Source organism: Buteo buteo, chromosome 6 (genome assembly GCF_964188355.1).
Source record: "Buteo buteo chromosome 6, bButBut1.hap1.1, whole genome shotgun sequence".
Taxonomy (NCBI): Eukaryota; Metazoa; Chordata; class Aves; order Accipitriformes; family Accipitridae; genus Buteo; species Buteo buteo.
Genome location: NC_134176.1, coordinates 6161663 through 6177437, shown reverse-complemented (window position 1 = coordinate 6177437; position 15775 = coordinate 6161663). Strand labels below are relative to the sequence as shown.

The window sequence follows — 15775 nt, the reverse complement described above, 5'->3', positions numbered from 1 at the left end:
AGCTATTTCAAAGTCTTTTTTTGCTACTGGCCAGAATAAGAAAGACAAACCCTTCATGGAAATGCCTACTGCAACATTAAGATACGTGAATTTTTATAAGAGGTCATTTCTAAAATCAAGGTTATCTATTTGTAACTGGACATAATGAATTTCCAGGAGTGTCTACTGTTCTGCATTAGAGTTGAGTTTTATTTTAAAGACATCAACCATCTAAGCTGCTCTATCAGCAACCTTAAATCTGCATCCAAAGGGAAGAAAACACCTGAGAAATGTTGATGCCACAACCTGAGATCACCATCAGTGAGAGACTGGAGAGCTAAAATTCCCAGCATCTCTTTCCAGCAGGCACCAGGGCGACACTGCTACACTCCAAAACTCACTTCTGCTATCCAGACACTTATAACCATTTTAGACTGGGCATAAGTAAGGCCACAGTGACAACTGTTCAAAATCAGTTTTCTTAAGAGAGTTCTGTCTCTCCATTTCATTTTCTTCCTATACAGATGTTGCAAGAAAGGGAAATTGTAGCTAAAGATAAGTCCAAGTGAGAGGCAAAACAATATGAAATTTTTTAGTGGCAGGAGTTAAAAATTGAGACCTTTCTGTTGTTCATCCAATACCTGTAACTAAATGTAACATGAGAATTTTTTTTGTTTGTTTCAGGGCAAGAGGCTGAATTTCATTTAAAAAAAAAAACAACTCCAAGATGCCCTTTTTGGCTTATAATTAAAAAGTTGAAATTTTATGGGTTTGAGATTTGCTTCCTCCTTTCTGACTAGCAGGTCACATCAGTTAAAGAACATTGTAAACAGCAAAACAATAAAATTAACAACAAACATAGGATCTCTGTGTAAGGGACATACTCCTTTCCCAACTTAATTTCTTATTGCCTTTCAAGTAACACTAACAGTGTTCAAGTATTTTGCAAAATTATTTTGATAATAACAACCAGTAAATAAGCAAAACATAAAACCCACAGAAACTTGTAGAAAACTCTTAAGTGGCTTTGCTTCATTTGGTTTCAAGCCACTTTATTCACCATGAGTTTTCCCTCTGTCTTCAGCATGATTTTAAATGAGAATATAGCTCTGTTTTCCTGACTCATACTTTACTCTACAGAAAGATGTTAAAGCTTCTGTGGATGCTAATCTGTAGAGCTGAGTGGGAGCACAAAGGATGAAATAGCTTCTTTTACAAAACAAAGAATGAATCTCTACTTACAAGCATGTACACCATATACTCAATCAATACAGGCCTAAGGTACCAGGGACAGATCTTTCTTTTATGTTATTAACAGAGTGGCAATACCATAAACTCTACTGTGAAATAAATGCATGCTAAGAGGAAGAACAATGTGTAGAGGATTTGGAGTTCAGAAGGGTATATGATCAAGACAAGCTGCCAGAATTAGCATTAATGTAATTTTGTTGCTTCAGAGTACTTAAATGCATTTTCATCACTTGCACATTTGCTTTCTGATGCCAAGTTCGAACGCTAATTAAGGAAATGAAAAGAATTAAACTGATTGCAACAAGTTAACAGCTTTACACCATGTGGAGATGAGTGGTCTTAAAATGTTAATTTCTACCAACAAGAACCAGGAATTGAACCATCCTCAACAATGACTCACTCCAGAGCTGCGCCTCAGTTTGCAACTTCTTTGCTCCTCTTAGAGGAATTTTCTAAGAATGCCTGTTAGCATAAAACTGCGAGCAAGAAAGTCTTTGTAAAGAACATTTGAGCATGGTATGATCCAGGCCATGCTTCACAGTAGCCAAAACTCCTACAAATGCATGCATGCATGAGAAGGTTGATTAGCTAATCAATGATTAGCTATTTTTTTTAAAGGCTATTCTATGTATTAGACTTAGGGGTTTTTGTAGATGTAAATAAACCATTTGTTTCTGGATACCATGCTTCATTAACTTTGAAATTACTGTACTCTTGTATTTCACTTTTGGAGTCAGCTTTTTCAATGTTATCGTAAAATACTCATACGCTGCAACAGAAATGGACGATTGGGCATCATTTTATGTGGTCTCCCACAGTCACTTAGAGAAAAGACTACATGGGAAACAAGAACTACTTTGAAACAAAATGTAAATATTTTAATAGATGACTACTGATCATTTGTAGGAATCTCAAGCCTCCTAAAACACATCATAGATTTCATATAATCATCCTTCCTTTATGAACTTAGTGGTAATAAAATGTATGGTAATGACTTATCATGAGAACTAAAATCCTTGCTTATTTGCAGAATAGGTACATTGGAAAATGCTTCTGGCATTTTCCCTGCTCAACAATGTAAAGCAACTGTGACCAATGTTTCTTGATGCTGTTGTGATGCAAGAACCCTAAAAACTTGAAATAAATGCACACTATTAACATACTACACATACATCCTTCAGGTGACTGTCAAAATGAGGACTAAGAGAAAATTTCTCTAAGCATACACCTAGAGGTGCTACAACTCCTTCAATGAGGGGCATGGAGACCAACTAGCCAGAATTTTTTTCTGAATGTTTTCTGCATGTTCAATTGGGGGTGGGGTGAGGGAAGTGAAAAAACATGGAACTGCTACTAAAGTGACGTAGGTGAGTTGGAAGAGTCTCTCAAAGATGGTGTTATAACCAATTCTACAGGTAAGATAGAAATCCCTTTTCCCCACTCTTGATGTTATAAAAAGATACAGCTTTGAAACTTGCAAAATTCAAACTCTAAAGAACAAATTCCTTACTTTCACTCTGACCTTATGTGAATGTATCTATTAAGAACACATATTGAAAATACATTTCAAATAACTGCAAGTTCAAATCTTGATTCTTTTGGAATCAGAATGGCTACAGGGAGACTGAGAGGCAAAACCAAATGTTGCCTACACATTCCCTTGTAAAACAGAATATTTGACTATTTAATCCTGAGAAACAAATAGGTATGATTTCTTCCCTGACATAACAGCTTAAATACAAGCAAATACAGTAGTATATATAATCTGATTTTTAATAAAAATCAGGTAATGTCCCAAAAGCTTCTATTTCTATGTGGAGATACTGGAGTTTCGATTTTCTCTTTCCTTTTAGCTGCAGTGCATTCTTTGACTGCCAAATGTACCCTCAAAACTCAGTTAATTCTCTTCTACTGACATGCTGAAAACTGGATAAGAACCAAAAGCAATATCCAGATTTTTATCTAGATTCAAACCAATTGAGTGATACTTTAAATTTTCATTTGATAAATAATTTTTTTCTATAGCACCTCCATATTTTTTCACTTTTTATGACACAAGCAATCTCTGTTCTGTTATTCAAACCTCACATTGTGAATGAAAAGTAATCCTGAGTTGCACTATGTATTGCATTTATTGCCAAAAATCCAACAATTTGAACATGCTGAGCAATCTAACACAATCCCTGTTAAAGTCAGTGACAAGCAATTTCCATATTGTCCCCCTTCGTAGTCAACTCTGGACCACACAAGTCAGTTACCACCGATGAGGAGGATTAGCATCTTACCACCACCATATTGGTTCCCACTCCTTAGCTTACAAAAGCCATCAAAGAACAACCATGTAAAGCCTCGAAACCTTATTGTACCAATTCTACCCTAACTCTTTAAGATGTCATGAAAGGCAGCACAATTCAAAAGACAGTCTCTGTCAAAACAAAGTTACAGATTTTAACCCAGCTACTGGAAAAATGGTAGGATCTATTATCACCAGCCACAGTAGATCTCTCTGCTCCATTATCATTACAAAAGATCCTACTTCAGATAAACAGGATCCTTTCCATTCCCAGAATTAGACTCTTCTGACTGACTTTAACCTCTCATCATATATTAAGTAGGTCTATGTCCATTTGATTGATTTAATGAAGGCCTATCATGGCTGGCCTTGACAGCAAAGCTGCTGTGCATTTCAGGAGATGGGGGGCGGGGGTAAAAATAATTTTAAAAATCTCCCTCCCATCTCTAGTAATATAACAATATGCAGTTCTAAAACAAAAGGTCTACTGAGAACATTCTGGGAGAGGATGGACAGAAGCTATTTTTGACCTTGATTAAAAAAGGGAGAAACTCTACAAAATGTAAATGCAAAATTTGAGTAATTCAACATCTGTACTCAAATAAAGGCAAAAAAAATATCACTCACTTGTCGATTCTCTCTGTAACCAGTATTACTGCCTTTTTAAGAAAAAAGAAATTATGATAAATTCCCTAAATGCTAATTGCAATATCCAGCATGGCCCACAATTAAAATAAGAATATGTATTGTATTGCAACAATTGAATCAGGAATTTGATTTAATGGGCCGGCATGACAGTTCTGCTCTGACATAAACTAAAAAGATTAATATCTATCCTCTGCTACATAGCTTCAGCATGAAGATGCTCACCTTATTTTTACATGCTTGCTTGTCACCTGGAAATAATGGATTCTACAGCTTCTCCTACCAGCACATCTACCTGTCTGGAATCCTTTGCTTCACTACTCTACATTTAGATTATTCTTTAAAAATAACCTCTATTTCTTTTACAGTAATGCCTTTTTTTTTTTTTTAACCACCAAGCTCCCCCCTCCCCCTTCTTTGTTTGAAACACACAGCACTTTTATGCAATAGACATGAAAAAAGGTATTAAAAACGGATACTAGAAAAGTAGTATAGCAATCCTTGATTTTTAGTGACTGATACTCTGCAATTTTAACCAACGTTAATACAAACAGACCAATACACACTGCAACAGTTCACACCCTGCAAAATGTGGCCTATTCAGTCCTTTTCACTGCAAACAGAGGAAAAAACCCAGAGGATTTTATATTCTGCACACATTTATCCTTATATTTATCTAATCATACCATTATTCTCACACAGACATCTACTCCATTTTCCTGAACACTGTTATCAAGGCATAAAATTAACACCTAAAAATAGATTCTTATTGTCTTTTTTTACCTGGAAAGATCTACCCTGGCTGCATGCTCCACCAGACAGTTCCCAGATCAGAAATCCAAGTCAAATCCGCATTCTAAACAACCATGTTAACATTACAGATTAAAACACAGAATCCTTACCTAGGAGCTGCATTCTTTCAAATGTAAAATGGTTTTACTTCCTTTCTATCTAATCTGCCCACTGCCTGGACATATTTCAGCCTGACTTCCAAATATTTGCTCGCTTTCTCCCTCCCTGCACGGCATCCGCAGTTATACGGCATTACTTACATTCTCTTCCATATAAAAAAAAATAAAATTTAAAAAAAAAAAAAAATTAAATAAAAAAAAATTTAAATAAAAAAATTTGTGAAAAATCAGACATTACATGAAAGGCAAAGAAAAGAGACAGCCCATTTCAAAGCATCTGGCAAGCCTCCCCCCTGGCCGGCGGCCAAGCCTCCGCTCCAGAGCCCGCTCCCCCCCACCACACCCCCACCCCCTCCCCGCGCCTGCGCGCTGCCGACCAACACTCGGTTGCCGTGGCAACGCTGTAGGCCGCCTCCAAGTATGAACGGCCATTCTGTGTTGGGGCTGACAAAACCGCACGCTGACAGGGGAAGCGAAAGGGAAGCGGTGTTTGACCTTCCTCAGAAGACAAACTTCACGTCGTTTTTCTATACAAAGGAATGGTTACGAGCGTACGGTGAAAAATCGCACGACGAGGGGAAAAGAAAACAAACAAATCCCACAACCAAAGAGCCCCTCCTCCCCCCGCTTCTAAAGATAGCATCAAGGTTAAAAACAGGTAGCAGAAATAAAGGGAAATTCTGTAAATGCCGCTTTGATGACACGCAGAAACGGCCTATCTTTGTGGAAAAGGAGCCACTCAAAATATTTCAATGCAGAAAAACATTTTACTGTAAATACTGGACAGAAAGTCCATCCACATCGTAGCATGTGATTCTGTGATTCCCAACCTGTAAAACTGGTGTTAAGAAAACCTAACACTTACAAAGGTAACTCCTGCACTGCTCTTAAATAGTCTCTTAGGCACCAAATAGCTTTAACAGGCACTGCGCATTAGCTCATACTTTCAGTCAGCCTACTGCTTTTAGCTTTAATAGTTTTTCGGTTTGTTTTTTGTGTTTTTTCTTAATCGAACTACTGTTTTCAGAAAGAAGTTACTCTTTATACAACCTACATATAAAGTACAAAAGAAAAATACAAAGTTACTTCTACTTAAGGTTGGATTACTACTATTAGGCTCAGCATCAATTTTTCGTTCATGTCTCTCCTTTGGACACAGATTCCTTCTATCACTCTTCTCTGCCTCAAATTCTTAATTTCTGAGATTTGTCTCCACTTTCTGCAGTGGATAACATGTGGCAATCTGCCACTGGTCACAAATCCCAATAAAGATGGCTGTAGCAAAGGGAAGATGAACAGGTCTGAAAAGAAGTTGAAGTGAGTAAGCTACGCCTGAGAGTAAAATGCTGGAAAGTGCAGGATCTTCAGGCATGCAAGTTATTAGATTATCTTTGAAGAATGACTGAAATTGCCCAGACTTACCACTACTTCTTCAGTTTTCTCTTCTCTTTTTTCCTCCTCTTCATCAGTTTCTGCAGCAGCTCCATCTTCCTCATCACTGCTAGAGGACTCCAGAATTTCACTTATGTCCATTTTCCAGTTCCGAGGAACACCCTTTGTGTTGAGAAATGTGCTTGCCTCCTGTAGCCCTACAGAAGAAAGCGCCTCGTTTTTACCTCATCTGCAGTATTCACAGTCACAAAGCATTTTTAATTTCCTTTTCACGTTCTTGTAAATCACAATGCCAACTTAAACCAAAAATAGAATTAAGGCATAAAACAGATACTTCAGCTTTAAACACTCAGTTTACACACCTTATGTTTTGAGACTGTCTAATTTTAAAAATCAAGTATCAGCAACTCAAGGAGTTTAGAGTTGAGAACAACCATCCCACACAAGGCATCCTGTAGTTTTCCAGGCATAGGTTCCATGAACACCACTAAGGTTTACGCCTATGTATGCGAACAGTACTGAAGATAAGCACCTATACTTATCCACACATATTCTGCGCAACTGCATACTGTTTTCTTCTGTATGAAAGAGACAAATACTGTAATAAAGCTATTTAAAGAAGTAAACCCATCCCAGTTAGATTCAAAATATCTTCATGTCTTAAAGTTCAGATTGAAAAAAAAAAAAAAAAAAAAAAAGCGCAAATGTTTTGTTTAAGAGCACTGCATAGATGTTACATTAACGTTTGGAACAGAAAAAATAACACCAATGAATATGGGAGTGATGGAACAGTGAGAAGTCACACTTGTACAATGGGAATACCTCATATGCTTCTCTTTGAAGAGGTGGTCCAAGGGGGAAAACAACAAAGCAAAACAAACCCAGATAACCCCAAAATGTGCCCCCCAGTCACAATAGAAGACTAGTAAGATGAATCAGAAGAATACTAAAAAGAGGGACATATTGCAATGAATCATTCACAGTGTTGCTGGAGAAGAAAAGGCACCAGTTTTTAATAGCTGCTGATAGAGTAACCTCCAGAAATCTGTCTAAACTCTTTTTTTGAAACCATTAGTACCTTTGGTTCAACAATATTCCTTCATGGCAATAAACGTCACAACCCAATTACGTTCTGCATTAAAAAAAAAACAAACAAAAAATCCCCAACTCTTTCTTCAATTTATCTTAAAGTTGGCATCCAATCATTTTTTTGGCTGTTCTAAAGTTCTTGTACTGTGAAATAGTTATTAGGAAGAAAGTGTACAAGAAATCATTAAGAATTACATGAATCAATCTAAACCACCTCAAGCTCTCATTTGTGAGTATCGTGTTAAATCTTTATTTGTTAAGAAGCTGTTCCACACCTTTACTCAAACCAGAGGAATTGGTGTTGAGTGGGGTTTTTTGTTGCAGGGTAGTTTGGGTTTTTTTAAATTATTTTTAATAAATACATTTTAAATATTTCTCCTTAACAAATCTCATGTTTTGAGGTCCGACTGGGAGAAACAACACTAAAAATTTAAGAATTATTTACATTAAAGTGAGAATCTGGCCTTTTACAAGCTCACTAAAAACATGGATTACTGTAGTTACATCATCTATCCATCCAGAAATCAAGTTCTGTAATTATACTTTTAAATCAAACATTAATCACAGGCAGGCTGTTCTAATAAACTTTACACCTTGCTGTCTGGGTATTTTTAACGTAAAGATAAAGTGTTTTGAGCAATAGCACAAAACTTTAGTGACAGGAGAGGTAACTATGTGTTCCATTGTTCAATGACATTTCAAATACACTACCTTGAAAATATTCTATTCATTTTCCACACATTTGGACTGAATCAAAAGAGGAAATTAAAATAAAATAAACAAGACTTCTACTAGGTGCTATTTTAATAATAAGGCAGCTATATCCGAAGTTTCTCTAATTCATCACATTTAAAATTGTTTGCAAAATATCCAAGAGCAATTATCAGAAATCAACAGGCCATCATTTATCTGCGAAAGTTAAAAGTACTATTGCACAAGATGATTTCTTTAGGATGTAGAATTTACTCTAATTTACCTTTTTTAGGAGAGGACTCAGATTTTGGTAAGTTTTGAACATCTAGTTCTTTAATGTCTTTTCTTGCTACTGAGTAACTGAAAAAGAATAAGGTTCTGTTATTATTTTTAAATCACAGTAAAGCAAGCATTTGACTTAGAAAAACAGCAATTTCTAAAATTTTCAAGATTTATTGTTCACTTTCAAGGTCCTTTCTAACAACTAAATGCATAAGGCATTTGTTATTGTAGGTCCTAATAAAAGATTCGAACCCAGAGTAAGTTTCCAATCTTTCTTTGAAATTCAAACACTAAAAGAACCCTTGTTACTAAATAATTAAGAGAAGGTTGTAAAGCTCTTATTTTAAATGTTTAACCGGCACAAATTTGCAAAGGTAAAATACTCTACGTAGGCAAAAAACATTTTCTAAATTGAAAATATTCACATCAATCAACAGTTGCTACCCAAAATAGCAATCTAGCTAAGATGAAAGAAACAAGCCCTCTATTTTCAAAATGCATTTCTACTAGCACAGAACAACGGTGAAGCCAAATTCACATATCTGCATTGATAAATAGCTGATTTTTATTTTTAAATTACAAAAGTGTTCTCACAGCAAAATATATGGAAGTTGCTCTGTTCTAAAGTTATACTGAATATTCAGTTACTGAATTACTACAATAGAAATGCTAACCAACCTGCAAGGAAAGCCTTACAAGTGAGTTATTATAAAAGATTTTTTTTTCTTCTTTCATTATTTCAGAAAAACTGGAGTAAAACCTCAGGAATTGGAGGCCGCCATTTTCTGAAGTTAAAGCCATAAGACTATGGGGAAAAAAAAGTAAAACAGAGCAAGTCTGCATGCTTTTCCAATAACATTCTACCTTCAGCATATAAAGAACCAGACTTATCTAAAGGCTGATGATACATGTCCATATTAAAAGGCCAAAATGAATTAAGTCTTCAGTTACTTGAAATACATTTCAGTAATCAAGTACTCGCACCCTGCTCAAAATTACAGCCATTAAAAAAATACAAATTGTTCACTTTGAAAGAAGGAGGGAAAGAGAGGTGACAGCTGGCCTTTGGAAAGGAAGTTTTTAGTTACAATATGTTGAGACAGATGTATTAGAAGTAAGGATGAAGAGAAATAAAGGGAAACAGCTTTAAAAAAACCCAGTCTTCGTATTCTTTTGAATATATTACTCCTTAAGTAAGACACACATCTGTCTCTCTCTTCCCCCTGCCCCTCTCTCCCTCCTCCCACTTTTGGAGGGGGGACGGACTAACAGGACCTTTCTTTCTTTTTGCATGAATCTTGGTTCAGATGCTGTAAAAATTTTAATTAAACAGTTACTTTACACTCACTTTTTTATTTAAAGAAATAGATTAAACACTTTTAAACTTTTCTTTTTAAACAGCCATGGACATCTGGGCACTGGAGGTAATGAGTCAATCAGATAACCAAACTACTACAGCAGACACCCATAAAGACATAATAATTAAGACATTAAGGGAAATAATTAGAACCAAAACTCACACTTCAAAGAACAGGAATCATCTAAAGTGTTAACAGCTGGTTTTTCAACGTTGTTAATTTTTTTTTTTTAAATGAAGAAACACCAGAAACTATTAATCCAATGAACTCTTATCAGTACACACAATGTAAAGGCAGGCAAGTAAGCACAAAAGTTGTTAGCTGGAAATGGACTATCAATGACAAATGCGTACAGCCAACAATACACAAAATTGTACCCTTTCCTTTTGGAAGAAACAATGTCTTCAGAAGCAATATGTAATTAGTTTTGCATTATTCTCCCATATGCATTTAATGAAAGTAAGCTATTACTTACAATTTTGAATCTGCAAAGGATCGAACTAAACACTGGTCCTTTTTCACTGTGACGTCATCATTACAGCTGGGAGACACAACCTGAAGTTTCAAATAAAACACTTTTTTTAAGCAAAAAAAAAAAAAAAAAAAGCTGATCTTGAAAGGAAAGAAAGATGGACAGCAGGAAAACTACTATTTTCCTGTTTCTTCTATTATAGTTTCCAGTTCTAAGAAAAGAAACCTACTCCAATTTATATTACCAAGGCCAACAATGACAAATTTCAAAAAGCAGTTTACCTCAAACAATTAGCTTTATTTGTTATGTACAAGCCAGAAAAGTTTGCAATTTCATTTGTAAACTCAAAACTAGTCTATTGGGGTGACATCATGGGGTCCTGTTTATTCACTCTGCTTTTTTTCTCTTCTTCACACAAAACCTGTTTAAAGCATCTATTTAAAAAGTCACAGCCCCACTTATTTTACACCAGCTTCTGATCTTTGACATTCAAACTGAGAGGTAACTAGGTTTTTGTTTGGTTTTTTTTTTAGTTGTGAATAGGATAAGCCAGTGTGGAATCCAGCACATCATTCCACAGCAGTATCATCTCCAAGTCTAAAAAGGTGATAAAAACGCATTTGCAGTATTTGTATTACCACAAACAGAACAAGTTTACATTTTGCTCTAGACCATATACAGACAGAAAGTGTCAAATGCAGATGAACTTCTGAATCTACCAGGACTCAGTGGAAGCTGTGCCACCCCATTCAGATGAGTCAGAAGTTTTACCCTCAAAATCAAGGTAAGACATTCCTGTTTCTGAGGTAGCAGAGAACAGAACAGGTACGTGGCCTCCAGTAACTTAATTCCCTAGTTAGAACAATGTTAAGTTAAAATCTGCTGTTAGGAAAGCGATATACAATGATCAGAACATGTACAACAATACCACATTTCACGCTTTAAACTGAGATACGTAAAGCTGGATAAGTCAGCGTCAACTATTCACCCTACATTACACCATAGTGTTTTCAAGGAAGGGAAGCCTATGTAGTTAGTTACCTTTTGATCCTGGATTCAGACAGGGAAATAAGATGTTAAACTAAGTTAGAAGATTGTAACAGCTCAGCTTGTTCCCTGAAAACTCGAAAGGACTACGGAATATACAGTTAAATAAATAAAATCTGCAAAAATTAGTGAACTAAACCTGCCTGTTTAATGCTCAAAATGCCTTTTTTTTTTTTTGTAACCAAACGCGTCTCTGATGGATGACAGAAGATGCATATTCAGCTTGTCTGACAATACCAAAAAGTTTATTGAAGAAAGCAACTTTTAATATGCATCCCTGAACTTTTCTGTGTGTATAAAGAATCTGCAAAGTGTCTACCTCTACAGTACGAGTCTACTTGTACTTGAATTTATATAATATATATTTATTATCAGCAATGGCAATGAACAGCAGTATCCTATACTGACAGTCAAATAAAAATAACCAACCCCTACTGCTAGAGTAACTGGCCATTTATGTCAATACAAGCATGAAAGAAACTAGTATTTAATAAAATTGAAAGTCTAAGCAAAAAGACAACATTAAATACAAAAAGATAAAAATTCCATTGCAATTAAAATTCATATATCTAGTGTTCTTAAACTGCCTGGGGTGCAAGTCCTAACATATCATATTTTAGAAGACAAACATTGTTACATACCAATCATTTTATGTGCAGTTTTGAAAGACTTAAGAGGTATGAAACTGTAACTACACATAAACATTAATCTTTGCTCTCCTACTCTTCATAGATACCATAAAGGATTTGTATTTTTAGCAAATATGGGCAGCAGAGCTTAGCCTGAATGTATTTGCAACTTTGCTGTAAAATTTGTGAAGTCTGCAAACCATCCTATCCAGGAAAACTGCTGTATGAACAATGTAACAAGTCAGATGACACTCTTGTCTAAAAAGGTATTAGTAGTATGACACTAGAGGCGTTAATGTCTTAAGCAACTTACCAAAGCTGGATACCAGTCTGCCTTCTCAGAATTACAAGTCACACTCACAACTTTGCCAAGCAATTCATCATTGAGGCGCCTTTTATCTTCATCCTCTTCTTCACTACTTTCTTCTTCCTTTTCATCTTCAGTACTAAATTATTAAAACACACAATATTTTAAAGTTTTCCTCTGAAGTTAGTATTTGAAAGCAAATAGAGCTTACAACCACATCTTCCTTCCTGTTCTGCAAAGATTCAAAAACAAAATCAGAATTTTAAGAGCTGAAATTGCTTGAAATACACTTAATATTTAAGTGCACTTACTAAGTAAGAGGAATTTTGTAGAAATTTTTTCCAAGTAGTAGTATTTTACAACAGCATCATGTTGGAATTGGAGGCCTGAATCAGGATTTGATCGTGCACAGACATGAAACAAAGAGAAATGGTCTCTACCCCAGAAATTTAAAAGCACCTTTTTTTCCTACTTTGTGCAGTACAAAGAAGGTTAAACATCCTACATTTCCTGACACAAGTTCCTATTATATGAAAGAAGCATAACATTTTGCTACTACAAGCAAAAAAACCCATCAATTTCATAATACTGCTAACATATGAATATGTCTGCATGAACTGAATTACTTAAGTCCATAAGCTGTGCATACAACTTGCATGATAGTGCGTTCAGACCACTACAGCTTCAATGGTGCTACTTCAGTTTTAGTAAAGGACACTAAAGGAAAGGAAAGCAACAGAGCACTATCAAAACTCACACAGGAAGAGAAGATCTTCTTCCTCTATTAGATTTCTTCCCAATAACTGGAGTTCCAAAGTGCTCTGGATTGGTTAGTGGCAGTTGATCAAGTGTCTACATGGAAAAAGAGAAAACAAAATTAGTTTGCAATTTTTTCTTATTATAAAATAAATAAACTAACTCCTTAGTTTTCACTGCATGTCCATCATTGTCTTACCTCACTTTCTGCAAAGTGCCTTTCTCCCTTCAAGCATAATGAAGTTCGTCTCAAGGTCCTTTCATCACCATCATCAAAAACTAGTATGAAGCCAAGAAAACACATTGGCACAAGATGATCAGATCTTTCCCAAGCTGACAAAACAAGTCTACTATTTATCTCACAATCCAGAATATTCTGTAAAACATGACTTTCAAGACCACCATTTAAACATTTCTTTAGTTCACAAGCAAAATGAAGGGTGGTATTCAAGATTCAGTCTAAGAACAGATAACATTTTCACACAGAGATTCAAGCCAGTATAAAGTAAGCCTTTTGGATGCAATACTCTAAGTCTAATTTAGACATGCTTCTTATCAATACACTGCACATTTCAAACCATAGCTACTGGATTCATACCAGTTATTATTATCTAACAATCTTAGGGGTTTGTTTGGTTTGTTGTGGGTTTTTTTTTTGTTGTTTTTTTTTTTTAACTCTACCATTTATTCCTTATGCTACCTTTTAATCCCCCCTCTTGGTACAAACAACCCCACAAAAAGATAAATGAATGCAAAGAAACACAAGCATGTGATAGTTTTTGCTACACTATCAATACTGTGCTACCAACAGACTGGGAGTACTGGAAACTTGTAAGTCTGACCAATTTATAAAGAATACTTAGTAGACATACTGTTCTCTTAAAACTCACTTATAAGTGAAAGGGAAGTTCCACCAATTTCCACCAACACACACCTGAACACTACAATGCTATGAGGCTATTGCAAGCTCTGCCTGAGAAAGATTTACTCTTTAATCAGTTTAAATAAAACCTTTTCACGAAAATTTCCTTGAAGAGAAGGCAAGAAAAGTTACTAGTTCCCCCTGCACTGGCTCAGATCCCACTGTCAGAGCCATGTGAACAGGCCCTTTTCAAAGAGCAGAGACCAGGTGGCTGCAGTCTGTCATTCCAGTAAGGTAGAAGTTTATTTGTATGGGGTCAAAGTGCAGAATACTACTCTATATTTAAACTACTTGAAACATATTTTTTCCAGTAGTGAACTAAAAAAAAAAAAAAAAAAAAAAAAAGGAAGTTTCAAGTGTTGTGCATATCAGTATGATAATTTTGGCACACTTCTATTAAAAAAAATATCTCTTGAGCTAGCACAAATATCAAATATATGTGTATTGTTAGCAAAAACACAGCAAGAAAAGCACTTATTTTGTCAAAAAAACTAAATAGAACAGGCACATTCTCATAATCTTAGATTAAAACCTTAGACTGCTATAATACTAAAATAATAACTATATAAAAAGGTATGAATACAAATTAGCTTGATAAGATAAGCTTTAAGGTTCCTCCATCTTCAGAGTAGAGATACTGCTGTGGTATACTCCACTACTGAATTATCTTAATGGTGTATGTTATAATACTTGTACACACAAAGCAACTAACTTCCCCCCCCCCCTCCAAAAGAACTAATATTTTAAGAACAGCAGATACCTATATGCCTAATTAGCTATACTAGTTAATAATATTTTAAAAACTTAAAAATATAAATACCAGTAAGACCCATCAACACCAATGTCAGTATGTTACTGTCAAAATCTTGTAGTTTAGCTTACAGCTCAAGGAAGCCACTACTGCAACACTTTGCACTAACTGGGAAAACAAAGTATGAGCTCCTCCCCTCCGTATTACTAAATCAGCATTGGTACCCATTGATCAGCCAAGTACAAAGACCAGAGTGCTCAAAACAATTCTGAAGTTCAGCGTTGTCACAGGTTTACACTTACAACAACAACAAAATCCGAGCCACCCCTTTGAAGTTTAAGTTTCATTACCCACTCCAAACCTGTCACTCGTCAGCTCTCTCTGTACACTTTGATAACAATATTTCATTGGCATATTTTTAAGTTTTAGGGTGGTTTGGCTGGTTGGGGTTTTCTTTTTTATTTCAAACATTCTATGCACCCTACAGTGTGTGCCACTTTCATTGCTCTGAAAAGACTTAAAAGCAGATTACCATCATCATTCTTTGCCAAACACATTCAGAACTAAAGTACTATGTTTTCACAAATAATCATTTTAGGGGACAAATGGCTGGTGATTGGCAGCACGTAACTACCGAAAAAAAGCAAACAGAACCTGATACTTGACAGTAAATAAAAAAAAAAACTGGTCTAGTTTATCTCCAATTTTGGAAGCTCTACCTGTTTAATTAAAACTAGTACAGGAGAGGAAAAAAAAAATCAAGTAAACCATTCACTAACCAGATGACACATACCATTTTTTCATCCCTAAAAGATAAAAATCTTATAAATACTGAACGTTAAGTAAAATACACTAGTAAAACATGTTAAACTCTACTTAAATTAGGACACATAAAGAAATTATGACAATTAACTGTGTGAGATATTCTGCTTTCCTCAATTACAAGAACCATGAAAGTTAACTTAGAACTTTGAAAGTCACATAATTAGATATTCCTG

The 15775-nt window shown here is 35.3% G+C and overlaps 1 protein-coding gene across 6 annotated transcripts in view; it reads right to left on the bottom strand.

Moving 5' to 3' along the window:
* Positions 1-15775, bottom strand: part of ARID4A (AT-rich interaction domain 4A) — a 55204-nt gene that overhangs the window by 23558 nt on the left and 15871 nt on the right. For all 6 annotated transcript variants that reach the window (XR_012650616.1, XM_075029563.1, XM_075029562.1 and 3 more), the window contains exons 6-11: positions 13304-13383; positions 13106-13200; positions 12355-12487; positions 10369-10448; positions 8537-8613; positions 6502-6668 (exon numbers count right to left, since the gene is read on the bottom strand). Coding sequence is in view for 5 of the 6 variants with exons in the window: in XM_075029563.1 (XP_074885664.1) it covers positions 6502-6668; positions 8537-8613; positions 10369-10448; positions 12355-12487; positions 13106-13200; positions 13304-13383 (632 nt within the window). In the remaining variant the exon portion in view is untranslated. The remainder of the gene's footprint in view (positions 1-6501; positions 6669-8536; positions 8614-10368; positions 10449-12354; positions 12488-13105; positions 13201-13303; positions 13384-15775) is intronic.